The 27,636-nt window shown below is 51.2% G+C and overlaps 1 protein-coding gene across 4 annotated transcripts; it reads left to right on the top strand.

Moving 5' to 3' along the window:
* The first annotated feature begins 605 nt into the window (after positions 1-605).
* On the top strand, positions 606-26,713 carry ZC3H18 (zinc finger CCCH-type containing 18). Of its 4 annotated transcripts, none has more exons than XM_032960409.2 (23): positions 606-755; positions 4,841-5,002; positions 5,921-6,055; positions 6,717-6,991; positions 9,750-9,968; positions 10,283-10,367; positions 11,172-11,329; positions 12,093-12,179; positions 13,012-13,211; positions 14,625-14,660; positions 15,043-15,190; positions 15,822-16,096; positions 17,232-17,501; positions 18,440-18,577; positions 19,166-19,264; positions 19,711-19,921; positions 20,055-20,203; positions 20,409-20,501; positions 21,042-21,199; positions 21,779-22,098; positions 22,911-23,013; positions 23,349-23,457; positions 24,032-26,713. In XM_032960409.2, the coding sequence occupies exons 2-23, from the start codon at positions 4,876-4,878 to the stop codon at positions 24,396-24,398; spliced, it is 3,762 nt and encodes a 1,253-aa protein (XP_032816300.2). In that variant the 5' UTR covers positions 606-755; positions 4,841-4,875; the 3' UTR covers positions 24,399-26,713. The 4 variants fall into 4 exon arrangements, with proteins under 4 accessions (XP_032816300.2, XP_032816299.2, XP_032816298.2 ...); XM_032960408.2 differs by having other exon boundaries at positions 607-764; positions 6,708-6,991; XM_032960407.2 differs by having other exon boundaries at positions 608-755; positions 6,708-6,991.
* Positions 26,714-27,636: the final 923 nt, after the last annotated feature.

Below are 27,636 nucleotides of genomic sequence, written 5' to 3'. Positions count from 1 at the left end.
CCTCTTGCCTAATCACATTATTACGCTCACGGTCTCAATAATTTAATGCTGTCGGGGCGGAGAGGGCTCCGCATTCGCAAAATAAGTGTTATTTTACACTTGTCAGGGGGGGAGGGGAGGCGCTTTGGCCACCACAAGCGGCGGGGACACGCTGTCTCCACGCTTGGGGATGCTCCTGGGTATGGGGGGGGTCGATTTCGGGTCACGCACCAGCCCCACGTGTACGCAGCCTCATGGTGGTGGGGGTGGTGGTGGTTGGGGTTGGTGGTGGTGGTGGGGGGTGGTGGTGGTGGGGGGTGGTGGGGGTTGGTGGTGGTGGTTGGTTGGGGTTGGTGGTGGTGGTTGTGGTTGGGTTTGTGGTGGTGGGGGGTGGTGGTGGGGGTTGGTGGTTGGTGGTGGTGGTTGGAGTTGGTGGTGGGTGGTGGGGGTTGGGGGTGGTGGTTGGTGGTGGGGGTGGTGGTGGGGGTGGTGGTGGTGGGGGTGGTGGGGGGGGTGGTGGTGGGGGTGGTGCTGGGGGGTGGTGCTGGGGGGAAGCCTCACGTGGATGGGAGGCAGCGCTCGCGCATCGCTACACCCGCGATGACGGCGCTCGCGAGTGGGGAGGGGGGGCACGTGACGCACCACGAGCCAATCGGCGCACGCCTATGGTGGCCGTTAGACGCCGCGAGGCAGCATCAAGCCCGGCTGACCGGTGCGACCCACAGCCTCGTCGCTCTCTGCCGGCTCGCGAGCCCGCCAAACTGCTAGCCCGAGCGGTGAGTGCGGTGAGTGAACTCGTGAAGGATGGAAGTGACAGGCAGCCGGGTTTAACAAGAGTGGCGCCCGCGCCAGCTTAAAGACCCCGCCGAGGCCTAGTCGGGCCTACGCTGATTTTTAAGCCTTCGGAGTTGCCTGGTCCTCCTGACTACCTCTGGATGAGGCTCGGTGGGGCGGAGGACGAGTCCTACAAAACCCAACCTCCCCTCTGCGACCACGGCTATAATTGGCAGTTATGTGGTTATACGTTGCCTTTTTACTGTTAACAATGTTGCTAATAAATGATAAGTTGGTAAGTGTGCTGCGTACGAGTTGCTTGTATTGGGGCCAGTCTCAACGCAACGTAGGACAGTCGCCTGCAACGTCGAGTTATTTATTTCCCCAATCACAGTAAGACTCATTACTTTAATTAAACTGATACTTATTGCGTAAGTTCACTGATACGGCTAATTTTTCCTCCTAATGGTCAGTGCTCTGTCCTGCCCTGTTCTGGCTTTCTGCAGAGATGCGTTGCATGGCCACCGATATGTGGCCTTATTCAGTGTTGTGGTGCTTGTGTTAAATAGTTAAGTTTTTGGAGCTGTGTTTGGTTGCATAAACACCTTAAGTGCGACTTCATCAATGTTGTATTTTAAAAAAAAACATTGGTGAGGAAAATAATAACTTGGCGTTGTGTGCCATTGGCCGAATTGACCTCCCTGATGACAGTAGAAAACATCCTTATTGTCGATGTCCCTTTGATTTGTGGAGCGAATTAAACATGGGCGTCAATTCACAAATAATTACTGCTGTTGCCTCTTAGTGTTTAATCCGCAGCTCCTTTTTTACTTTGTCAACCCTCCTGGATGAAGGCATCCCTACTCCGTGCCAGCAATGGGGGTTGTTTGACCATATACTGCACTGTGATGGTCAGTGTGGGTTGGTGAAGGGATAGGTGAGTGGCAGGATCGGTTCACATGCCACGTGTGTAAATGAGGAATCAAACTTAGGGAACCGGCTTCATGACGCTGTACGCTTACGACTGCACTTTTGCTCCGAATCTGCTCCACCAGCAAAGGGCAGTGCATTATTTTACTTAACTTTATGCGCCTGATTGCATATTCTCCATCTTGAACGCACACTGACCAGCATGGAGAAGTATCGTCTATTAACCTCCATGATCCGTGCGGTTTGGGGAGGCCCACCTCCAGCTATGGATTGATCAGTAGCTACAGTTGTACCAAAGGGCCAAATGAGAATGAATGCAGTATTGTACATGGGGCTCTAGAGAAAGTGTTCAGTATTAGCAATGGAGCTTGAGTCTCAATGATGTGCCGCTCATAGATTGAAAGCATGCTTCACTGTTGTAAATAAAGCAGCACACCCACATTACTCACAACGTGTACAATCATAAACACTCATGGAGTGTGTGAGAGATGACTGTAGTGATTCTGTGATTGTTCTATCACATCACCATGCATATAGTCTCTAGTCGGCTGGATTGGCAGTAAAGACCAAGTAGCTAATGCAGATAATAGCTTGGCGTAGCGTTGAGATTTTGACAGCACCAGTGAGATCCTGGGGTCGAGTCCAGGTTTCTGCCAACAGATTATACCAGGTTCTCCAGTTAATGATCTCAGCCTGGTCGCCAATGACTGCACACAAGAAAGCATTTTTCTTTTTGCATATTTGCCTAAATTAATTGGCATGTTCCTGCTCGGAAAATGTAAATTTTCTAATTTGATATATGTGAACATTTGCAGGGCATCAAAACATGCATGTCCCTAGTGTGGATAGGGGCCATCCATTTAGTACGTACGCATGGAGGGGGGTTAACCCAAATGCGTACGCTTGCGTATGGAGGGGTCTACTGACAATGTACGTACGTATAGGAAACGGTGGGGGGGGGTGCTTGAAGCCTTGATAATAATGTCTACATTGCCTTCAAATGAGTTAGATAGTCCGGCGGTGGACTATCTGTTTGCTTAAACACGTTAATATGAATCCTTCGTCGTTTCTGCGTTCTATAGGATTCGGGGGGGGGGGTGCGTCAAGCGTACGGTACGCACGCTGGTGGCTGGGGCGGGGTGTAAAAAGTACGCGTGCACACAGGAAGGATGCTGAAGACGGGGACTTCTGAAGTACTTTTTTATTGTCACCATTTGGGGTCCTCTGTAGCACGTGATGATTTTGCACTGCTGGTTCTAATAATTCTGAATTGGAATTTGTTGTCTAATGAGATTATATCGATAGCAGCACAATTGGATTTTGATTATGAGAAAAAAGCAAATAGTTTCCATGCTGTGGTCCTGAACGGTGCCACCTGTTGCTTCCGTGCACCACTCTCGTTACCAATTCGGTAAAAATTTTGATTTGCGCGTTGTTAAAGCCTCTGTTACTCTTGTTGTAGCTGTAAAGCTAAGTGTTGTGCGTGCCCTTTATTCTCACCCTGCATGCGGCATTGAGCCAGTTGTTAAGCGTCCTGTCATATTAAGACATTAAGTCTACTCTTTGTAACTGGTTTCTCAGCGTGATTTATATTCCTGTTGCAGCATTACTCTCATGAATTGAAAATCTATCTGAAATTAACTTCCGGTGGGGTTCATCTCCATAATTTCAACTTGTAACTCGCTGTACATTATTCGCGAACGACTCCGGCGCGAAGAACCACGGACAAACGGAAAGGCAGCCATGTGGTGAGCCGGTGCAAAATTGCACCCCAACCTCTGTGGTCCTCTATATATTAAGGTGTTATCGAACAATGAATGAGTGCTTGCATGTGAGAGGAAATTCAAGCATGTGGGGAGGTGAAACTGTCGGCCTGTCCCATATATATAGTACAGGTGGAGTCCACATTTTCTGTTCAAAATTTTCCTGGCAAGCCAGGGTATGGCACCTTGACGCCCACTGGAAAGGAGTTGGACAACATTTGTGTGATCCACCAACCCGCAGTGCTGGATCACAGACGTGCGCCGATACCAACGCGTTTTTCGAGTGCACCAGCATTGGTCGCCCAAAGCAAGTGTGGAGACAATCATCCTCTCCAAGCTGTTAATTTTCCACAAAGTGGAATTCCTTATACCGCTTCTCGTGTTGCGATAGGCCGGGTCACCTGCCGACTAATTTAAACTCTCATTGGTTTTAGGTGTTCTTAATCGATTATTGTTTTTTCAGGAATCCTTTTACAAATTGATTATCAATTGAACCTTATGGCGAGACCCCGGGATCCCAAATAAACGAAAGTCAATATCTTAATAAATGTATTTATTTTTGGCGACTCCGTCCCACCGTGCACATAAATGCCGCAACCCACCTGGCGCGGATCATTCTATTGTCATGTCGTCCAAGCGCAGCAAGGATAAATGCGCAGAAGAAACAAAGCTTTGAAACTTTGATTAGCGCATCGTGTAGAGCTCGTCGTGAGGAATAGATTGCCGTATCGTTCGCCTTCAACAGACATAAAATTACGTCGCAACACAGTTTATGCGAGAGCCAGGGGCTTATGGGATCCCCCGGCGTCTCGCCATAAGGTTCAATTGTAAAAGTTGTGGAATAGATTTTAGAATATAGTCCATTTTAGCAAGTTAACCCATTGGCACGTGTTAATAGTCAAACCGCACGGTGTATTATGATATGATTTGTCGGTGACAACCATCAAAAGGCGGCAGCAGTCGGGCTCATGAGTCACCACTCATTATATTCGAAAAGATGCAAAGCCACACGTGGTCTTGGACTTGGAGTGTTATCAATAAAAATTAGATGTCTGGAAAACCAATAATCGACTTTTTGTGGGGTTGTTTTTGCATGCTATTAATTATCGTTCACGCTGAAAATTGCAATTATCGTTCAGGAACGCTGTTTTCATCAAATCATTTACTATTTCTACCACGCCTTCCATGCGGAGCATGTCGAGGCATCAGAACAAAGGGGTATTTCAGTTGATCTCTCAGTAAGGAAGTGATTGCAGACCAAATATGATGTTAAAAAACAATGAAGTATAGATAACGTGCAGAACAAACAACAGTTACCGCTCAACTGTGCTTTAGAGGCTGTCTTTCGTCGTGCCATCATTCGTGTGCTAACGTCCTGACGCGCGTCTCGGCAGACGTCCCTCGGGCTGCTGCCGCCGCTGCCACTCCCATGGACTTCCCAGAGAGCCCCCCCATGGCGGACACGCTCCACTCAGGCTCCCCCAGCTCGAACGGTGACACGGACCCCACGGAGCCGGCCGATTCTTCGGAAGGAGAAGACAATGGGAGCGATGCAGGCGAGTGGTTTCACTGTGGCTCATGGTGCGCTCAGAATGGGGTTGCGGGGGCAGCGTTGTTGGCTGGCTCATCATCAGCCATGATCAATCCACTGGCGGATGAAGTCATTTCAAACCAATGCCATATCTTACCATCCTGTGGTGTAATAATCTGCCTAGCACCTGCGTACAAGCTGGATTTAATCACTTCATCTCCGCAGTGGACGTCTTCATGGACACGTTTCATCCATTGGCTGCCACTATATTTAATCTTGACTACCAGCCATTGTCACTTCTTGTGTTTCCTACCTAAGCCCACTTAGTTTTCTTAACAGTCCTTGACACCTTGCAGGCCAAGCATACAACACGCGATATTCCAGGCAGTCTTCCATCTAGATATTGCGGTGGTGGCACATGCCTGTCATCTAGCCCTGTAGAGGCAGGTTTTATGGTTCACACAAATGTTGTGAAACTCCCTTGGGTGTCAAAATGCCATACCCTAGCTTGCCAGGAGAAAATATTACAGCAAATGTCGACTCCACTTGCTCCATCTGTATGGGATCGAGTTTTGCCCCCTCTCACATGTGTGTTTTCTCCAGGTGCTCCAATTTCCTCCTACATGTCAACACATTAATTGGCCGATAACACCTTCATATATAAAGGACCACAGAGCTTGCACAAGTTTTGCCATCGGCTTACCGCCTAGCTGCTTCCTTTCCCGCTTGTCTGTGATTCACCGTGCCTTTGAGTCGTTCTGTCTCTGTGAGAGTGAGCGAATACTGTGCGTGTGACAAGTTAAAATGTAAATTTATTATTATTACTAACCACTGCTTAGCTTCTGAGAATTGTTGGTGGTAGTCAGCATTTGGTCCCGTAGCTTCACGCTGACCATAATTTGCGGTGAACCGAGCTGATGCTGTCTTGTGGTGATACCTGCAGGGCACAGCGAGGAGGGGTCCCGTCTGTCGGAGGAGAGGGACGAGGAGGAGGATGATGACGAAGCAATGACGGCACATCACACGGATTCGTCTGAAGTGGCTGACGACAACGACAACACTCAGAGCGACGGCCAGGGTGCGTGGTGCCTCCTTGAAAAACTTTCACCGACTACCGGAACCACAAACACCTACCTCTTCTGCATCGTGTATTTATTTTTCTTAGTTGCTCAATACAAGGCCTATAACACAAAGCAGCCAGAAACAGAGAGTCCTACTGATTGTACAGCATATAAGCACTAACGTGTTTTTGTATTGAGCGAGGTGATGGGAATTTGCCAAGAGACAATGAGAAGGAGTTTTCTAGCCAGCAACATAGAGCACTAATGATAGGACAGCAGATAGGAGCTAAGATTTATTCTGTAGAGTCACGGTGAGAGGATAGTGGTAAAAGAATGACAACAAAGGGCAATAATGATAGTGCAGGTAGGAACTGATTAGAGTACTGAATTGAACAAAGTTATTACGTGTCCTGCAATGTGGTGGTGGTTAAACACAGCCAGATGTGAGGAAACAGTCAATTTGGTAAGGCAAGTTATTGACATCAGTGGAGTTATGAAGGCGTTTAGTTAACAATAACAATGACCACGGCAGTAGCGACGAAAGAGATTACAAGGAAGATACTGAACGAGGGCAAGATAGAGTGACTGGAGCGAATCGTCGAGCGCAGGCTCTTCGAAACATCGGGACGTCGTTGCGTGACCTTGGTTCTGTACGTGACCTCATGTTAGTGCGTGCAGCCACTCCCACCGACGAGGAGGCAGCTCCGGCTGATGAGGAGGAGGAAGAAGAAGAAGAAGAAGGGGAAGAAGAAACTCCGGCAGCGGTGGCAGCGTCATCCGACGAGCCCAGTGGAGTCGCCGGCGGCGGCGACTCAGCCGCAGCCAGCGCCACGAGCCGAGCAAGCCCCCAGGACGCCAGCGCCGGCAGCGATGGAGCCGACAAACCGGAAGACGGCGCGTCGAGGGAGCTCGACGACCATGAGCTGGACTACGATGAGGAGGAGGTGCCCGAGGTAATTGCGAAGAGGTGCTTGCGCCGTAGTGCTGGAATGAGGTTCCGACCGTATGTTTCAATATAATTTCTGCGCGGTGATGTAAATGTAGCGAAAGTAGTGGTGTCGGGCTGCAATTTTACAGTGAATTTTAACAAGCCCAGAAATATGAGTGTCAACCAACCATGATGCGCCTCTGCAGGATTAGATAGCCATAATTGTGTGCTTGAATAATGGTCAAATTTGGCTAATTTTAATATAGATACATTTTTCCATATATTTATTAAGCTTGACTTGAAGCTTTCATGACTGCAGGAATCCATACTCTTTGGTTCTTTCAGTAAAGTCACATAGGTAGAAAGAAAGAAAACCTGCTGCTAGACCACCCAGATTCTATGGTCTTCCAAAAATTAATAAAGAAGGTACTCCACTTCGGCCCATCGTTTCCACTATCTTCTCACCTACCTACAAACTGGCCCGATTTATGTCTCAGACCTTGGTTCCATTCACAGGCAAGACTACCTCAGCAGTACGTAACTCAGCTCACTTGGTCTCTCTAATCGAGGGCATCTCACTGTCTCCAGATGATTTGCTTGTCAGCTTTGATGTAGTCTGTCTGTTCACCAAGGTTCCTGTACCTGACACCTTAGTAATAATTGAAGACTTGGTCCAACATGGACTGAATCCTGATGTACCAACTTTGGTTAGGCACTGCCTTACCAACACTCACCTCACCTGGAATGGTCATCTACAAACAAAATGAAGGTACCCCCATGGGTTCCCCCTTATCACCAGTGATCACGAATGTTTTCATGGAGAAATTTGAAACAGATGCCATCCAGACATCTACCCTACGTCCTTCCTTGTGGAAGAGATACGTGGATGACACTTTCGTCATTTGGCCACATGGCCTGCCAGCATTGAACCAATTTTTCAACCACATCAATTCCATCCACGCATCCATCAAATTCACCACGGAAGTGGAGAAGGATGGTAAGCTACCATTCCTGGATGTTTTGTTTGAGACGAGGCCTGACGGCTCGTTGGGACACACTGTCTACAGGAAAGCCACCCACACAGATTCCTATCTAAAACCTGATTCCCACCACCATCCGGCCCAGAAGAATTCCCTCATCAAACCACTACACCATAGGGCCCACTGCATCTCCGACCAACACCACCTAGCCAGTGAACTGGAACACGTACACCAAGCCCTCAAGATTAATGGGTACTCGGACCGCATTATTCGCAAAGCTGTTTTTCCAACCATGGAGAAACAATCTCGTGAGAAGCCAATCAAAACTTTCACTTTACCATACATAGCAGGTGTTACCAAAAAGATTTCCAAAATCTTAAACAAACACAAGATCCAGGTCTGATTCAATACAGTACACAAAATCCGTGATCTAATCCCATCTGTGAAAGAGGTCATTCCTGACATGCAAACCCTGGAGTCTACAAACTGAGTTGTACCTGTGGAAGCAGTTACATTGGGGAAACGAAACGACATGTCTCGGACCGTGTTCGCGAACACAAGGCAGATCTGAAACACGGCAGAACCAATACCTCTGCCGTAGCTGACCATTGTTATAACGCTATGGGCTCGCATGATATTGTTTTTTCCGAGACCAAGGTACTCTGTAAACCTTCGGGAAACTATCAAAGGTTTGTTCATGAAGCCATCCAGATATTTAAACATAGACATAACTTCAACTGAGAAGATAGATACAAATTGAACAATCATTGTAAGGATGTTATTAACCATGTAATGTCTTAACTGGTTGTGGTTGTTTCCATCGTACCTGCCATTTATGAGTACATTTTTATTTTTTTCCCCTGTCCCACACTCAGCTTCCCACTTCTAGCCCCACCCACTTCCCCCCCCAGCCTCATGTCCTCTTCCCCTCGTGCTCACGCAGCCTTCCCCTACCCCCCCCCTCTCTCTCCCCCCTTGCTCCTCCCCCCCTTTCTTACCTATATAACCTCTTGTCACGGCAGCTCTCTCGCCTACTTCAGCATTTTCTTCCTGTGGTTGTTCCACCTGATGAAGATTTCTTGTGTTGCGATCGAAACGTCGTGATTTTTTTATTTTATTTTTACCTACGTGACTTTACTGAAAGAACCAAAGAGTATATATTTCTTAATCGGACAACGCATAGCAAGGTTTTGCCCCGTCTGTGAAGCAAGGATCTATGGAAAAAGAGTCTTGAGACTTGGGCTTTCTCGGGTAGACAAAGTAATTGTAGTAGTAAGAAAGAGCTTTTTGTGTTTTGGGTGGCATATTAAATTGTGGGTGAATTGCACTTGCACTGCTTGAAGTAACGTAGCCTTTGCATTGAATGAGCGTGTGTGTGTGTGTGTATGAGGGCAGGCAAGCGATGCTCACAAAAATGAGCGGACCGCCGGGCGGCTAAAACCCAGAGAGTTGGCACAGTGGGGAGCATAGTTGGTGCAAGCATCTCTGATCAGAATGGATGGCTACATAGTGTGCAAAAAAAGTTTAACATGTAACATGCATACATCTGCATCTGCTGGTCATCTCAGTCAGTCCACCCATGGCGACTGGGTCTGTTCCATGACCTCTTACCAGTGGGCGTACGACACTTCAACTGGCCTGACACAAGCGCCGTAGTGACGTCACCGCCACTTAGTAGTGAATGGTGGTTGTTGTGTTTCTAGCGTGTGTTCTGTACAAGTAATATCTGACCTGGAGTGTTAGCAGCTGCTCCGTGGGTTTACTTACCCTCAGCTAACAAACGAAATGTGCCCCATCTTTCAGCCGGAGGAACAGAAGAGCGCAGTTGCCAAGGAAGTGGTTGCTGTGGCACCAGGGGACGTGGCTGGTACCGCAGAGCGTCCCCCGGACGAGGGTGAGAAGAAGAGGCTCGGGGTGAAGGAGCGGCTCGGGGAGAGGGTGGCCTCGGTGGGAGAGAGGGACCGGAGGCTCGAGGGAAAGTCGGGTGACGATGGGGAGGTGGACGATGATGGAGAAATTGAGGTTGGTCTTGTTTGTGTCACAACATCATCATTAGCATCGTCATAATCATCCACAATCAATTCACTGTTAGGAGAAGGCCAGCCATCACCATCTGTCATGGTCCTGCCATGTAACGATTCGCCAAGCTTCTGCGTATGAGCTGATTTTATTGTGGGTGTCCTCTCGGGTACATTAACTCCCTTGGCTGCCACTCAGTGATCGGTGAAGGTGTTAGTGAGCAAAGTTGAAGATGTTGTCATGTAGAAGGTTTAGGAACGTGACAGTGGCGTGAATCGAGGTCAGGTGACTGCCCCTGACGAGGTTGTTTTTTACAGGATGATGACCTGGAAGAGGGAGAGGTGAAGGAGTCGGTGGATAGGAGACCACGGCCAAAGGCTCTGTGCAGGTTTTTCATCAAAGGTGCGTGATGTGCTCTTGCTGTCGTGAGTGCCACGCGCTCTGTAAACTCGTGTGTGTGTGTGCGCGTGTGTTTTATTTATGGTGAGGAGCAGTAGTGTAGTGGTTAGCGCACCACGCTTCGAACCCAGAGACCTGAGTCCGATTTCTGCTCATGGCCAACTCCAGTGACAATTATTTGAACCTGGTGCGATGTGTAAACATAGCCACTAGTGAGACAACAGCAGACGGGCATGGTGCTGGCTCCTCACCCCCTCGTGTGCCGTGTTGGCCTTCATAGGACCTGCCTCAACAGTCTGACAAGACTATCTGGAGGCATCTTTGTTTTGTTTTATTTACATCACCGGGAAGGTGGCTTAAGACGAAGAGCACCAAACTGATGCTGCTGAGACCCTCGGTTCAGATCCAGGCAGATTAAACGGAGTTCTCAAGTGTAGTGATTTGATGGTCTCAGCCCGATCACTAATCACTGCACGCAAAAATCCATCTTATAAAATTCATGTTTTACTTCATTTCAGCTCTTAAGAATTAAAAATATCCGGTCTGTCACCTCTGTAGCAAAGAATAAAGAAAAAATGCAATCAAACGTATCTGAACAAGTCCCGTTACATGACATGATGCTCGAAGCACAGTTGGAATAAAATTGTGGAAAAGCCGAAGAAAAATTGACAGATAAAACCATGTGACCCGAAGTGTGGTGTTCTCTCTCCCACTGCCTCCCCCACATGCCCCTTCTCTCTTTGTTTAATGTTCCACCACTGGCCTTAACCCCCCCCCCCCCCCCCCCCGCACAACTGCCTGGTCCAGGTAACTGCACGTGGGGTTTCACCTGCCGCTTCATCCACCCCGGGGTCAACGACAAGGGCAACTACTCCCTCATCCAGCCCAAGATCGACCCCTTCTCCCCCAACGGGGCTCCCCCTCACCTGCCGCCCCCACACCCTGCCGTGCCCCCTAACCCGTGGGTGAGATGCTCAACCATATGCTGGTGCTTTCCTCTCGTACGCCTGACACAGAAGGGCCAAATACTGGAGAATTATCGATGTAGATTACCAATTAATAAACGCTCGTGTAATTTATGTACAGAATATCAATTACGTGGAAGTGTGTCATTTAGATACCAATTACAGATGTAATAACATTACATATTTATATTTTACATATCTGTTTGAGAGTAGGTGGAACTAGTAAATGAGAACTATAAGAGACTGAAATTCTAGAACAAGAAATACATTTTTCCTTTGGTTAAGAACTGAACTGAAACTTGAGCTAAACTCTTGCATGGGAAAGAAAATATATTTCCAACCGGAACTAATTCATCGGTATGCAATTGACGTAACACTGCTCTCATGCGCATTCGTCAATAACGCCGTGGCTTTAAAATAAAAATGTTTGAAAGATGGCTTTTAGGGCAATCATTTGCTGCGAAGAGCGGCCATTGCCTAAAACATTGCCTAATATATATTTCCTTTTAAGGCGACAGTGTCGACCAATGTGGCAAGCTGTATTTATTCGTGCTTGTACACAACTGCCAACGCAGCAGCATCATCAAATAATTAGTTTACTTTTCTCTTGTACTGGCATGTGCTGCCTTCCTCTCTCGTACTGGCACATGCTGCCTTCCTCTCTCGTACCAGTGCGCGGCTTCTCTCTCATACCGGCACGTGTCCCTCGTCCCGTGGCATGGCTGAGCACGTCGCTATCTCCGTGTCTCGCATCGTGGAGCAGGCGATGATGGAGGAGTTGCTGCCGCCACCACCCGTGGAGCCTCCAGTGGAGAGCGCCTGGGAGCGCGGGCTACGGCACGCCAAGGAGGTGACGCACACGTGCAGGGCTTGCATCTAAGTTTGCAGTGATTAATTCATAAAATTATATTTATACACATTTATATCTATATATATAAAAGGGAAATTTGTGAATATGTGTGTCTGTTCAAAATGTTTAGCGTACTTCCCGACATGCAACAAACTTGAAATTTGCCATGTGGGTAGTTTCCAGACTGTACACCATGCAAAAAGTATAAAAATAGACTTTTGTATATTTTGGGGGGGGGGGGTGCAATAATGGATATATTTTGCACGACAAGTGAGCTGTGACATTGCATCTGTGATGTCACCCGCATGCGGAAGCGTTACGCAGTGTGCCTGTGGATGTCACGCATCCCCTCCCAACCCTCCGCGAGTAAAGTGCCATACAAATGTGTTGCAGGTCTAAGGCGTTCTTGGCGCATCATTGGTTTATTATTTGAGTCGTTTACTGCCGTATGCACTCTCAAAGTTGTGTGTCTGCAGCAAGCGCGTGTATGTGTACCTATGGTAATCTTGAAAATGTATCCTGTGATGCACGCGGTGGCATGCGCTTGCGAATGACACCGCAGGATCTTTAATGTCCGCTTTAAGTGAAGCAGCCAGCTCATGATATTTTTTTACAGTTAATATAAAACCACGGAGACTGCTGCACTTGAACCGCGAACCTTTGCGACGTTCGGCGAAAGCACGGCCGCTGGTGCCACGTCACCATTTGTGTGGCCAGGTTGTTTCTGAAAAATAAGTAAAAAACCCCCCAGTGGGCTTTGCTGACATCTCCACACCTGCCCCGTCCCTCATCGTGGCACCACGCGCGCTCCCCATGGTTTGCCTCGACGCAGCTGATGAAGAAGGCGAGCCTGCGCAAAGAGCAGGAGCCCGACTTTGAGGAGAAGCGCTTCACGGTGACTGTGGGCGGCGGCGCCGACGAGGAGCGGGACTTCGACAAGGAGAACGAGTACTACCGCGAGCGCATGTTCCGCATGGGCGGTCCCCTTCCTCCACCGCCACCGCCGCCGTCGCGTGACCCACGCGACATGGGGTAACGAGCCGAGCGGGGGTTCTTCGTCTCTCACTGCTCTGGATGCGGTTGCGCTGGGAGCGGAATTTTTTATTTTTTATTTTACGGGCACCGCTGTGGCGAGATGTTAACTCCCCTCGCCTGGTATGCAGGAGGTCATGGGTTTGAATGCCGACCCTGACTCCTGTATATTTGGAGTTTGCAGTGTGTCTCTCCCCGTGGCCGTGTGGTTTTTTTTCCGGGTTCTCCGAATTTTTCCCTCCACATTTAGAAACGTGCGTTTAGAGTATTTGGCTGCTATAAATTTCCACGTGATAAGCCAATTCGTTGAGCCATCATTTGTGGCCAGGTCACTTCTGCAAAATAGCTATTTAGCTCAGTAGGCCTTACCTGGTAAAATAGTTTTCTGGGTTGCTGACCCGGCAGACCTGGGTGCAGTTACATCCTGGTCTCGCATACGCACCCATTGACTCGTACAGAGACCCCCCCAACACTGATATAAGACTCGCTCTCGATACCCAGCCTCACACAGTGCTTAAATTGTTCCTGGATATTTTCAGGGTCGCTGGTAGAACGGAATATGCAGCACATGACGAATAGCCACAATCCCTATTGAGATGTATACTGGATGTGGTGTGACATGTACCAGATGTCGTCTTGTTCCAGGTCACTGATGCAAGATGCACCTGATTCAAATTAAGCCCCGATCTCACATAGAGAGCTATCAGCTCGTATAGAGTCAAAAACTATTTAAAAATGAAAATAGTTTTTTTACTTGCGTAGAGCCATATACTTACATATAGACTCACATAGAGACTCACGTGGAGACCCACAGTCTCACATGTAGCTGAATTTCTCACTGAATATTTTCTGGGGTGCTGGCACACTTGAGTAGGCAGCATATGACCATTAGCCGCAGCCCATAGCGAGAGGTATACTGGATGTGATGTGCCGGCCGCTCAAATATTTACTGAGTCGTTGACACAGACGTATTAATCCCTTGGCAGAATGACATTTGCGGAGCGTTATGGTGAAGCAGCTGACCATAATTTTGAAGTTGAATTTTTTTCCTCACTAATGAAGCTTCAAACTCTTTTCAGACAGCCCAGGGCTCGCAGCCTACGTGTGTATCTGCAAAGCAACAGCCGATTTTTCTTGACGTGTTATCCTGTGGTTGGAATTAAAATCGGCCACAGAGGTTTGTGCGTGTTATGTGCGTGGCTTGCATTGATGCTGGCAGTGAGCGTGTCCCATCGTGTATTTTTGCGTCGCACGTGTCCATCCTGTTTCTCTCCGTCGTGTTGTCCAGTGGAGGGCACGTGCCGCTCTGCAGCTCTAGCATCTGGCCTCGGTGGCGAGGGGGTCCCCCAGTGAATGTTGAACGTTGATTTTGAGCTTTTGCTTTTTGCTTTCTCTCCCAACTGCTGCGCTAAGGGAAGTGATGGCCTATCAGGAGGCTCCAGACTACGGGTAAGCTTGGTCATGAGCAGCCTCCGCAATTACCTAAAATGCTGATTTATGCTCAGCTGATGTGTCGTGCGTGAGACCTGCTTCGCTGTCTTCTGTCTCTTCTTGATTAACATAGGTTGCAACCCTTCTGTGGTTTAACACTGTGTCCGATCTCTTCCTTCCTTGACATGTTCTCACCTCTTCAGATGTTATTGCAGAGTATAGCGTGTCGGGGTTACACGTGTCGGTAGCATCCACGTCACTGCACTGTGAATAGTTGTCTGGCGTTACTATTTATTTAATGAGTTTTCCCGTCGGTAGATGTGAGCGAGTATGCACTGCTCAGCACGCTGAAGATACTTCAGACTAAAAGCTAAGTGGATGGGTGCTTGATGCCGTCCAGGTACGACCCCTACTGCGACCCCTACTATGACCCGGAAGCGGACCCCTACTGGCGCGGCGGTCACTTTGAGAACTTCCGCGTGCAGTGGACGGACCCAGAACACTACCGCTACCGGGTCGGACCCACAGCAGGCCGACCACCGAGCCCGGTACAGAAGAAACGCCCCCACGCCCATCGGCACAGCATACAGTTTTTGTACTAGCACGATCGAATGCACGCACGAATGTATTCATGCACGCATGTGGAACTCAGACGATCGGTGCAGCATATAGGAGAAAAATAGCAGCTATGGTATGGATGTATTTTGAACTTCTTTCGAACCGTACGTAGCCGACCGTGCTAATCGGAGGTGCTGCATAAAGCTATCGCGTATCCCGTGGGCAGCAAGGAGAGACGTATTACTGGCAGATTGGCAAGTGAGCCAGAATGAACATCATGATAGAAAGACTTAAACTAATGTGCTTTGGAACCATATCTCTGTCTATGATGGGGAAAATCTGGATAAACTGCTGGATAAACCATTAATGTTTGGTCAATTGGAGGGGAAAAGGTAGAGCAGTGGTACACAGAGACTAAGATGGACAGTATTGTAAATGTGACCGGGAGAGCATAGCAATACTATAGCAAAGCCAAAGTCACGGAGAATGACGCATCTCCATCATTGAGGTCATGAACACTCTGTAACGAGGGGAACGTCAGAGAGATAAGACTCGAAAGTTCCGCACCATGTGAATGTCGCATGCGGTTCCCCTGCACTGTTTCCCCCTCCGCTTCTGCAGGACCGATCGCGGGATCGATTCCGGGACCGCGAGCGGGACCGCGTGCGCGACCGCGACAGGGAGAGGGAGCGAGAGCGCGAACGGGAACGGGAGAGGGAACGAGAGCGGGAGCGCGAGAGGGAACGTGCCCGAGACCGCGAGCGACGCAAGGAGCCGGAGACGCGGGAGCGGGATGCCGACAAAGTCAAGGCGCGACGCGACGACAAGGACAAGCTGCTGCGTGAGAAGGAGCGCGAAAAGGAGAAGAAGCGGCCCAAGACTCCACCGCTGCCCAGGTCTGTCTGACTCCGTCGATGCCAGTGTCGATGCCAGTTGTTATTGATCCCAGCCGAGATAGCGCAACGTGCCATGAGAGGAAGGAGGCTGTTCGTAATTCGCAGAGCGTTGCGTCAGCCCACAAGGCGCCATGGTGGCGAGATGTTAACTCCCTCGCCTGGTATGCAGGAGGTCGTGATCCTGATGCCTCTTTGAATTTTGCATGTTCGCTCCGTGGTCGCGTGGATTTTTTTCTCCAGGTCCTCTGGTTTTTCTCTCCATAATTTAGAATCAACATGCATTTAGAGTATTTGACAAATTAAACGTTGTTTTCTTTATCGTTCTCAGTTGGAATCTAGCCAGATGAAGTGAAAAATCAATTTAACGTGAGTTTGTTTTCTGCGGTCATCGGTAACCAGGTTGAGACTATCAACTCGCTACACTTGTAATCACAGGTAATAGTTGAAACCTGAATTTGAATTTTGGATCTCAGCTAGCTTGACATTTATATTGTTTAACCGGGTGAGAACTTAGATAGCAGGGTGATTATGATTTGCAAGAGTGACCTGGATCACCAACATAACAAGGAAAAACAAATAAAATTAAGTACCGCTGTGAAGCAAATAGAAATCTAAACAAAAACAACTGCGTCCCTTGAAAAATCATCCGGCCACTTCCAAAGCATCCAGCATTTAACGTCTTACGACGAGAATCTGTTAAAAGGAAGACACCGCACAAAAAACACAATTAATGAGATAATGTTTCCTTCTCATATCGGTCTCTCCAGATAAAAAAATAAAAGTATTTTTTTGGTTGACACCCCATCGTCCACATGGCATTCAGTTCGGCAGTATTGGTTCAACACAAGCATACTCTGGACCTGGTTTCGATATCATCAGTGAAGTCAGCTTTGCTTCAACTAATGCTGGCGAACTGCCAGATGTTTGTAGGCACGAACCCTCCATTATGTATGAACTCAAAACTGTATAATGTATAATCCAAAAGAGCCATTAGCGTTGTCGTGGAGAATATAAGCAACAAAATAAATAGTTTCTTAGCTATGTCAAAAATAACAGCTGGGCCGTACGTGTCAGAATTTTCGGCAGGAGTATGAAGCTTCTGTAACGGGGCGTCCATTGTCTTTGTCCACCTCAGCAGGCCGATGGAGGTGGAGCTACCTCCGAAGAAGAAGGAGATGCCGGTGGTGGTAGGGGGGCCGGGGGCGGGGCCTGGGCCGGGGCCAGGGGCAGGGCCGCCTCCCCCAGTGGGGCCCAGCCTGCCCCCGCGGCCCGACGACTGGAAGGACCCGTGGCAGCGCTCCAAGTCGCCCAAGAAGAAGCCGGGAGGGAGCGAGTCGCCTACTCACCCTCGGCGCGGGCGGCGGCACCACCGCGGCCCCGGTTCCTCCGCCTCCATGTCGTCACGGTACGCGCCGTGCTGGCAGCGCTCCCATCAGCTGCTGCTCCCCAGTGCCACCGCCCTTTGGCCAAACGAGTGACGGGGAAAGAGGCACCCAGGAGTGACTCGGGTGACTTTCCCTTTGCCCAGCCCCACAGCGAAAACTGTGGAAAATAGTGATACCTGCCTACCTACTCACCCGACATTGGAATTATTGGTGGAGACTAACGATGGAGCAGCAGCTAAAGGAGGGAACAATGTGCCCGGGGGGAGGATGTCCACTGAGCTCGGCCCGCGTGCAGTCGCTCAAGACAGATTGTTTGCATTGTGTGACCATGAGACGTGGGCTGGTGTGTGGAGACGTTCATCCAAAAGAGGATTGCTCATTGCTGGTGACGATGGGCATGATCGTAATCATCAGTGGAAATAGCGATTTGTATTATGTTTGTGCTCTCTACTGTTAACGTGCATTGTAGCAGCAGTGCATGCTGACCCTTGTCTAGCACAGCCTTGCAACTGCCTGTGATCACCTGGCTTGCATGGACGTTGCCCATGCAAGCACTATCCAGACACAAAATCCTGCTTGACTTCCGAGATCTGACGAGATAGGGCATGTTTTCGGTTTTTTGGTCATCAGCTTTTGTGCAGTTATTAAGATGCCATTTACGTAAAAGTTCACGTGAAATCGAAGTAAACGATTCTTATACGCGCCATCCAATGCTTGCGTCTTGTTCATTGGCAGTCGATTTTATAGCTTAACTTTCACATTCCCTAACTGTAACGCGGAGCTGTCCGCTTGTTGGTTGGTGACGTTAATGGACGTGTGTGTGTGTGTGCGCGTATCCGTTTGTTGCGTGTGCTTTTGTACGTAAAACACGTGCAAGTGTGCGCATATGTGTTTGAACGTGCGTGTTCCTGTGTGGTTATGGATGCCCAGGGCCATACGTGCGTGCGTGCATTCCCAGGTCTTCAAGGTCGAGCTCGTTCTCGGGCTCCGGTTCGTCACGCTCGCGCTCACGCTCTGCCTCGCGCTCCCTCTCCCGCTCCTCCTTCTCGTCGCACTCAAGCCACACATCAGCCTCGCTGTCTCCCAGCCGCTCCAGGTCAGCATCGCTTGGTGCCTCCCCCCCAATTTCGCCATGCTCGTGAGCGGGCGGGTGATATCGGGATGCTCCTCGGGCAGGCGAGGCTGTGTTGGCCGGGTCATGTAGTTCACGTGTCCTACCACCACATGCCCAAGCAACTGCGGTTTACTGAACAGAGGGGACTTAACTGGTACGGGCCGGGCTGGACCCCTGCCTTTATTACGGTTGCGAGATGTTAACCACCTCGCCTGGTATACAGGAGGTCGTGGGTTCGATCCCAACTCTGACGTCTGTATATTTGGAGTTGGCATTTTCACTCCGTGATTGTATGGATTCTCTCTTTGGTCCTCCGGTTTTTCCCTCCACATTTAGAAACATGCGTATAGAGTATTTGGTTGCTATAAAATTTGTGACCATGTGGCTTCTGAAAAAGAGCTACATAGCCTTCCCTGGTAAAACAAATAGTAACATTTTTCATTTTATCCTCACCTGTGACCTTGGCTTCCACTCGGAGACCAATGCCGGCGGTCGGTTGTTGATATTTGTGTCGCCGGTGGTGGTCGCTGCCTTCACCGTTGCCCCCGTGCATCTCTGCCCATGCCCCAGGACCCACTCGTTCTCTCACTCCCCATCCGGTTCCGCGTCCCCCCCTCGAGTCCGCCCTCAGCACAAGGGCAAAGCTGCACAGATGCTGCCAGCGGCTGGGTGAGAAGCACGTACGCGCACGCACGCCACGTGTACCATTATCGTCGTCGTAATTGCCCACAGTCCAACAACTGCCGGGTGAAGGTCTCTCCAAGCTATCGATTGTGGTCTGGGGGGTATGGAGACCGAACGGATTTACTTATTTTAATGAATTTTCTCTGCGATAATTTTTTATTGTTAAGTGCATTTTTTTCTCGTTATTATTTGCTAAGTAGCGAGGTGTTATTTTAGTATTTTTTGTATGGAACTGGATAATTGATGTGCAGCTTTGTGGGATGCAATTGCACGAATGACGCATTATAAAATATTATTATTATCGCCATTTTACATGCATGCGTATACACACACACAGCACACGATGCACTTGCACGCGTAAACATACAGAGCAGAGGTGCAGCATACACGTGTAGACGCACGCCAGACAGTGCGCATCGCCCCAATCGCAGGGACAGAGCGGGCAAGCGCACGTCCCCCCTATCTGCCAAGCGCGCGTCCCCGCCCGGCAAGCGGTTACCACCGGGGGGGACAACGGGTGCACCGCCTCCCGGCGGCCGCGGGCAGAGGCCGGGGCGAGCGGGCGGCGTGGATTCCCGGCAAGGGGCCGGTGGGCCAGTGGGACCTGGTGGGGCGGACGGCAGAGCGGCCCAGGACTCTGAGGTTGGTGGTCGTCATTTATTAAACCCTCGCCTCAGAGAGGTTGACAATCGCCGCTTCACTAAACCCTCGAGCCTTGGTTGGCCGAGCTTTGTTGCCGAGACGTTGCCTAAGACGTCGCGTGCCACCCTGACAGGGGAGGCCGTCGGCGGGCTCCACCGCGGAGACGCGCGTGGGCCGCAGGAAGGAGCGGCAGCCGCCCGTGGGGGCCGGGGCAGCCAATGCCCGGCCGCCGCCAAAACGTTACGGCGATGCCGAGTGGATCAACTCGACGCAACCGCAGAGGTGAGCGCAGCTTTCAAACAGAGCATGTCCTTTATGTATCAGTGCGAGTCATAAATATACAATTCTCTCAGAGTGGATGTTAACTGATGGATCGTTACGTGCCAGATGAACACACGTGCGCAGGTGGTACCCGTGACAAGGCCGGAGGTGGGTCTCGGGATGTGCTGATGTGGCGGTGATGGTTGTGTGACGGTCGTGGTTTCAGGGAGGGCCGAGGCTCCGTGAGTCTGTCGAGCTCGCGATCACGGTCGCGCTCCATTCCGCACTCCCCATCCTCGTCCACTTCCAAACACTCGAGGTACCGTTTCACCTTCTTCACCTGTTTGTCCCATTAGCGTCCTTACACCTGTCTGCTCAGGTCACGGTCTGAGCTCAACCTCTGATTCAATCACCAGCTCATTCACCTGCTGTCAAGCTCATCCACTCGCGAGCAAGTTCACTTTCTTACTTTCATGTGCTGACCTGTTCACTCACCCCCACCCAGCTCACCTTCTCACTCGAACACAGCATTTGAGCTCACCTGTTCGACCGTTCACCTGGTGGCCCACTTACTCACCTGATCGCCCATTTATCAACTAGCTCACTCGCTTGCCTATTCATCTCGGCAGCGCACCCATTCACCCACCTACCCACCACTCACCAACTCGCACACTCGCCCACTGCTCACCCACCTGTTCACTCATGCTCGCACCTGCTCATGAGAGCACCATCTCAATTACCTACCTCTGCTGTTCACCCCCTCAGCGGCTCACAAGCAGCTCGCCCTGTTCATCTGCTTGCCAACTGATCCCTCCTCTCATCATCCTTTCCTCATCCTCCTCCTCTCCGCCGCCCGCAGGTCCCTGAGCATGAGCAGCGTGTCATCGGCCTCCAGCGCCGCTTCGAGCCAGTCGGTGCACAGTGCCGACTCGGAGAACATGTACGCCGACCTGGCGAGCCCCGTGTCCTCCGCCAGCTCGCGCTCACCGTCCGCGTCGCCCAAACCGCGGCAGAGAGGTGCGGTCGCGTCCGCGCCGGCGTGGGTGCTCGCGTCGGTGTTCGCGCGCCGGCATCACGTGTGTTGTGCTGTGTGCTATCGGGGTTTTTTTGAATCGTTATTGTTACTACGCTCGTTTACTTACTCAGAAAAGCCAGCATTGAGTGTTAAGACTTATTCAGTTATCGCAGTAGGGGGGCGAGGAGTTCTGTCTAAATTATATCAGTAATATGCAGGTAACTTTTCAAATTTGGACCCATGCGTCTGGCGCACGATGGCCTACTCTTGCAGATGACGTCACAGCACCTCTAACATCCACCGTGAAGCGGACGACGCGTCGTATTTTTCCGCTGTGCTAATCGGGGCGGCCGCTGGATTCGAACGAACGTGTGAAACTCTGCAATGAAGCGGCGAGCGTGCTGCCGCCAGGCCACGCGTTGTGTGCCAATCGCTCGGCCACGTGTTGTTGTGTACTATTTGCTGGGCCACGTGTCATGTGCTCTCTGCTGGGCCACGTGTCCTCGTGTGCTATCTGCTGGGCCACATGTCATCGTGTGCTATCCGTGCCGTGCTGTCTTCTGCGCCCATCTCCGATGAAGCCCCTGCGACCAAACCGAAGCGCGAGGAGCCGAGCGTCGTCGTCGTCAAAGAGCGCGAGCGGCCGCGGGAACGCAAGCGGGCGACGCCGCCGCCACTGCCGCCGCTGTCCACGGGCCGCGCCCCTCCACCCTCCAAGCCCCCCACGGGCGGCGGCGGGGGAGGCGGGGGGGGTTCGTCGGCCCTGCAGCCTCCCACCACCGCCCAGCCCTCCGGCACGGGGAGGGGGGCCGCCCCGGCCATGTCCGCCAAGGCGGCGCACGCCGGCGCCCCTCTGCCGCAGTCGAGCCACAAGGACATCAAGATCACGCTCGTCAGCAAGGCAAGGCCAGCTGTGCTTACGCGTGCGTGGGAGATGTTTTGTTCCTAGGCCAATGCCGGCGTTGCTGAGGAATCCGCTGCCACCTGTTTGATTGGGCTGTTTTTCGATTGTAAAATTTTTTCGATAATTGATTACTTAATCGAATATCAATTAAATCTTGACTTAAGGCTTTCGTGACTGCAGGAATTCATATTCTTTAGGTCTTTCGGTAAGGTCACGTAGATTAGGCTCAAAGAAAATAACAAAAACTACAATGTTTCGATCGCAACACAAGCAGTCGTCATCAGGAAAATGGACGACCACGTGTGTTGCGATCGAAACGTAGTTTTTTGTTATTTGTTATTTTCATTAAACCTATCTACGTGACCTTACCGGAAAACCCAAAGAATACAATATCAATTAATAAAGTCGTGGAATGGAGGCAGGGTTGTGTGTGGTGTGTCTTGCTACTGCTGTTACGTGAACCTCTTGTATTGCCTATATATATTTGTCTATACGTGTTCTCCGACGTCATCTTGACCATTGATAAAAGTGGGATTGGGCAGTTGACATCGCTAGAAGGTACGATGGCCCCTGAGCAGGAATAACAACAGAATGGCAGCCAAAGGAAAATACCATACACGCGAGCGCAGCCGCTGCTGAGACGGAGCAATGAAATCGGCTCGTGCGCAAAGGGCGACGGATTGCAGCACGGCAGCTCCATGAAGGGTGGGGACAGCGTGAAGAGGTTTTCATCCAGCAGTGGACAGACACTGTTTCGTGTCGACGATGAGTTATAACGTCGGGCGATGTTGTGCACGCGCCGTCGGCAGGGCGGAGCGACGGACAGGGACGGGCGGAAGCGCTACGAGCCGGTCGACAAGGATCGGCCTCGCTCACCGCCAGCTAAACGGGTCCCTATATCACCGGACCGGGGTCAGTGCCCTCCCTCCAGCTCCTGCCCCACCCCCCCCCAACCCCCACACCACCCCACTCTCCACCTTACTCTTGCCTGGTTAAATCTCACCAAGTGTTAATATCGGTCTCGAGAACAATGCGCGCGACTGGAACTAATATTTAGTGAGGACTACAGCCAAGTAGAGAACCAAGCACTTGACGGTGGCGCCGAAATGAGGAAATACATCCATAACAACGCCGTGCAAGCATTGCTGTGGAACGGAGATGGGGCACACCGGCATTAACCGACGTGTGTCTCTCCTCTCCCGCTTTTTGCGCTCCACCGATTTGCGCTTTGCGGTGGCGCCGGGCAGCGGCGCACCGGGAGCGCCGGTTCCCCGTCGGTCGCCCTCCGTCGCCTCGAGGTGATCGCCATGCCAACCGGCCGCCCTCCCCCCTCAAAGGACCCGCACCATCCGACAGGTCAGGCCTTGTGCTCCCCTCCTCCTGTTCCCCCTTGTTGCCGCTGATGTTGGTTTAGGAGGAACACGTTGTTTTGTTTGTCCTAATTGTGTTTGCACAGGGATGTTGGGTTTGGAACTCGGTGCACGCACACAGACCCAAACACGCACAAGCGCACACACATACACGCGCCCACAGAGTGGCTGTGTCCATTCAGAAGCCACACGACGAGCCGTAGTTTATTGTATTATTCAGTGCTTTGGAGGCAGGGTTCGGTGGATTATATAGATGTTTATAAAACTCTTACACCTGCTGGGCTTGTGAGGTGACCAGGAGATGTCAGTGTGGAGCAAGAGCGTTCATTAGCCCGTCTGTGCAGACCGTTGAACGTTGCCTGTTTGTACGTACCGTGAGTTTTCCCCGGGCAACTCTGGTATAATCTCCCATGCAAAAACACTTATGGAGGACTGGAATAATACAAATTCAACAAAGAACCCCTTGGAGGCGTTTCTCAATAAATAAAGCGCCACTGTCGCTCCGTCCAGGTTCACGTCTGGCCTAATCGGAGGGATGCCTGTCCTCGCTATGCCCGCAGGAAGCGCCCCCCGTCGCCCCCTCATCTTCCGAAGTCTTCGTCATCGGCGGTCGCGCCGGCATCTGGCGGCGGCGGCGGCGGCGGCGGAAAGTTGCAGGGCCCGCCCGCGACCGGCTCTGGCGGGGGCAGCGGCACTGCCAAGTCGGCGCCGGGCTCCGCCTCGTCAGCGCCGGGCTCCGCCTCATCCGCCTCGTCTGCCTCGTCCGCCGTCGGCACCGCCGGCGCCGCGGCCGCGGCCGCCGCCGCCAAAGGCGCCGCCTCCAAGAGCAGCACGTCCACGCGGCGGGAGGAGCTGCTCAAGCAGCTCAAGGCCGTGGAGGACGCCATCGCCCGCAAGCGCGCCAAGATGCCCGGCAAAGCGCAGTAACGACGGCGGCCGCCCTCTCGCGCCGATGGTTTCCGACCCACCGCGGCGGTGGTGGCGGTTGCGGCGGCGCGATGGGCGCTGCGCGTGGTCGGTCGGTCGGTCGTCAGGTTGCCCTGTCGTGAGCCTTGAGGCTGCCCGCTCACGCTGTGCGGTGGGGGAGGTCACGGTGCTTTGGGGGATGGGAGGTGGGGGGGGGCAGAAGCTGCGTTTGGTGTATGGGCGCCACCCTCCCTACCCCCCAGTCCCTCTTTCGTCGGTGACGGTGGGCTGCACCGCGTTGGTGTGTCGTGACGCGTTACCATGCGACACGTAGAGCTATTTTCTCGTGTTGGTTTTTTTGGTATTGCTGTTATTACTTTTTTTTCACACACAGATGGTTACAGCGTAATTTTGCTTTATTTTTTGTACGTAAGGCCCAGTGGCGGAAAGGTGGCGGTGGCGGCTCGCCCTGTTTGTCCTGCGTCTCCTGGCCCGGTTCCATCGCCCGGGCACACGCCAGGGCTCCGCTAGCAGATGCTCTCGCCAGTGCCGACTCTCCTGCGACGAGGCAGTTTTTAGTCGTCCTTGCTGTTTACGTAAAACCAGTCTGCCATGGTACTACGTGCCGTAGCTGCCGATTGTCAAGATGAGAAACCCATTTTCCGCAGGGCGACTCGCAGCCCAGGGAAAGACGGATATCGCTCTTTCAGGATTCATTGGCTTGGAACTCGACTCTGGGAGGCCGAGTTGCAGGCAGCGTCCACAGGTTAAAACAATGTAATTATTCCTCTGTGTCTGTGAGATGTCAACAGAAGACTTGTCGTCTAACCAGTGATGATGATGATGACGATCCAGGGTTAAATCATGCGCCTGAAAAACGGAAGTGGCATCTGTAGCACGATGTGAATATTTGTGCTATTACCCTGAAAAATCATTAAAGGCTTTGTTACGTATTGCGTGGCCGCGCGCCACCGTCGGGGACGTTGAAACGGTAAACTCTCCTTGGTAACTGGCTTGGATAACGCACATGGTCCCTTCGTGAGTCCACACACCATGTCCCAAGGTCTGCCGCTTGCTTCTCCTGGAGCTAAGTGTCAAGAATCGCTGGAGCTGCTCGGTCCCACCCGTCTCTTCACGTCGCTCGTGTTGAGGTGTAGCGTGTTTAGTGGCATGGAGGTGAAGCGTGTAGCTTTCCCCTTCTCGCGTAGAAGCAAGAATACAGGTCGCAGTGACGGTTTCTTTGCTCTAGGTAGAAGGAGGATACAAACTCCGCGCCAGGCTTTTGCAGTCCCCCGGGTGATGCAGAGAGGTGGCTTCCACATCATCGGCGCTTTCTCCGGCAGACGGGCGAGCGCAGCCCACGCAGATTCCCAGGAGGGTTGGTCTGATGGGAGCTCGGCACTGGTGCATCATCATCATCGTTGTCGTTCACTACCATTGCGCTTCCATCACCAATGAATCGACCTACACGCGTCGTCAGAGATTTGAAAATCCAGTGTTGAGGAGTTTGTCGTCTCGACCTTAGTCCCACGAGGTGTCACCGCACGGAGTCGTCGCATGTTCCGTGTTCTCAGTCCGTACAGTCTGGGGGTCGTTCAGGAAAATGTGTGCAACTGCTGAGTTTTCAGAGATAAAAAATGTACAGTCTTTTATCGCTTTCTGTTGCTTTGTTTTGTTTCGTTCCCAGGCGAATCGCCATTTGAACGCCGCAAATCCGCACCTTTCTCTGTAACGTGTGGAGAATTACCAGAATCGTTATAAGAGATGGATCGGGGGGTGGCTGCAAGGAGCCAGATTTGGAATCACAGGAGGGGGGGGTGGGCAACCGCTCCCTATTCAAATGCCACCACACCTTCCTGTGCTTTCCCCCTACAATGCTTAACCCACTCACCCACACCATCAACTGTTCAGCTGTTGCCGCGACGAGATTGTGCTAAGATGCATGCTCCAGACCCCTGGCAGTCCGCATGGCCTGAGAGCTGCAAACTCGGCTTGAGATACTCGGCTTGCAGGCTCTGCATTACAAGTTGCATCAGACGCGACGCGATACGTAGTGCAGCGTTTGTGGACTCGATAGTTTTTAACCTTGGGTGAGGTTAAGTTTGCAAACTGTTTCGGTTTGAAACTAGCCGAGCGATTTTGCGGCAGACTGGAGTTTGTAACGGGGGGAGTTTTGAGTAGTGGAGGAGGGGGGGGGGGGCATCTGCATCTTTGCGCACGCATTTCAGTGGCGGCCACACACCCTGTCGTCATTGTGTCGTTCCGTTATTTTTCGCTCCCCTTGTAAATAGTGAAATGAACGAGAAGGCCGCTAAATAAAGATTCGGACAAAGCTGCTCGCGCCTCTCTTCGAGTTGGGGTGGAGAATGCACGTCCACGTGGGGCGCGCCGACGAGAGCTGTGCCCGGCTGCGAGGACTCGCTCAAACGCGGCCACGTGGAGTGATCGAGAGGCATTTACGAGGGGGGGGGGCGGGCGGGCTGAGACCGGCGAGAATGAAATCAAAAGGTCTGAGCCACTTCTGTCCACAGAAGGAGCGACTTCATTGAACCTGATGAGACTGCTCGTTTGCGTGGCAGGTGGCGAACGAGGGCTCGGTGGCTCCGTGAGCGCCAAGCGGCCAGGGACGGAGAGCACTGATGTTGGCACAGCACGGGGAAACCTACAATGCAACACAAAACAGCAATACCAACAACACAATACAACAACACCACCGTAGAACACGACAATACAAACATACACGATGCAAAATACAGCATGAACGATGCAAGGACACCATAGAACAAGATAATACAAAACTAGACGGTGCAAAACACTACCATACAAACAAGTCAATCATACACAACAATACACCATTTAAATAGAATACAGCTTGACAACAACGCCACAGTGCACACAATTACTTATGGGGGGGGAGGAGGGAGGTTTTTGTCCTTTTCCGAAATTATATTAAAATTGAACTACCATTACCATGAGCTGAATCTTCAGGAGTATAAACTGAGCAGTGCATTACCCCATTGGGGAAACGGCCCGCGGAAGTAAATACGAAGGAACTAGTTCTGAGATCCCGTGTATTCACATTTAGATGGCGTACGTGTACTTCATCAGGACGGAATCGGAAGAAATAAATAAACTTCATGGGTACCCGAGGCTCCCTCAACGCAATGCGGGAAGGCGTCTGGCACAGTGTGGCGACAACTATCGTAGAGTGCGGTCGTGTCGCGGTTCTCTGCGGTGAGTACAATGTCTTTAAAAACAA

Source organism: Petromyzon marinus, chromosome 25 (genome assembly GCF_048934315.1).
Source record: "Petromyzon marinus isolate PM22_M1 ecotype Great Lakes invasive population chromosome 25, UKy_Petmar_22M1.pri1.0, whole genome shotgun sequence".
Lineage (NCBI taxonomy): Eukaryota > Metazoa > Chordata > Hyperoartia > Petromyzontiformes > Petromyzontidae > Petromyzon > Petromyzon marinus.
This window is presented reverse-complemented; position numbering and strand designations above follow the sequence as displayed.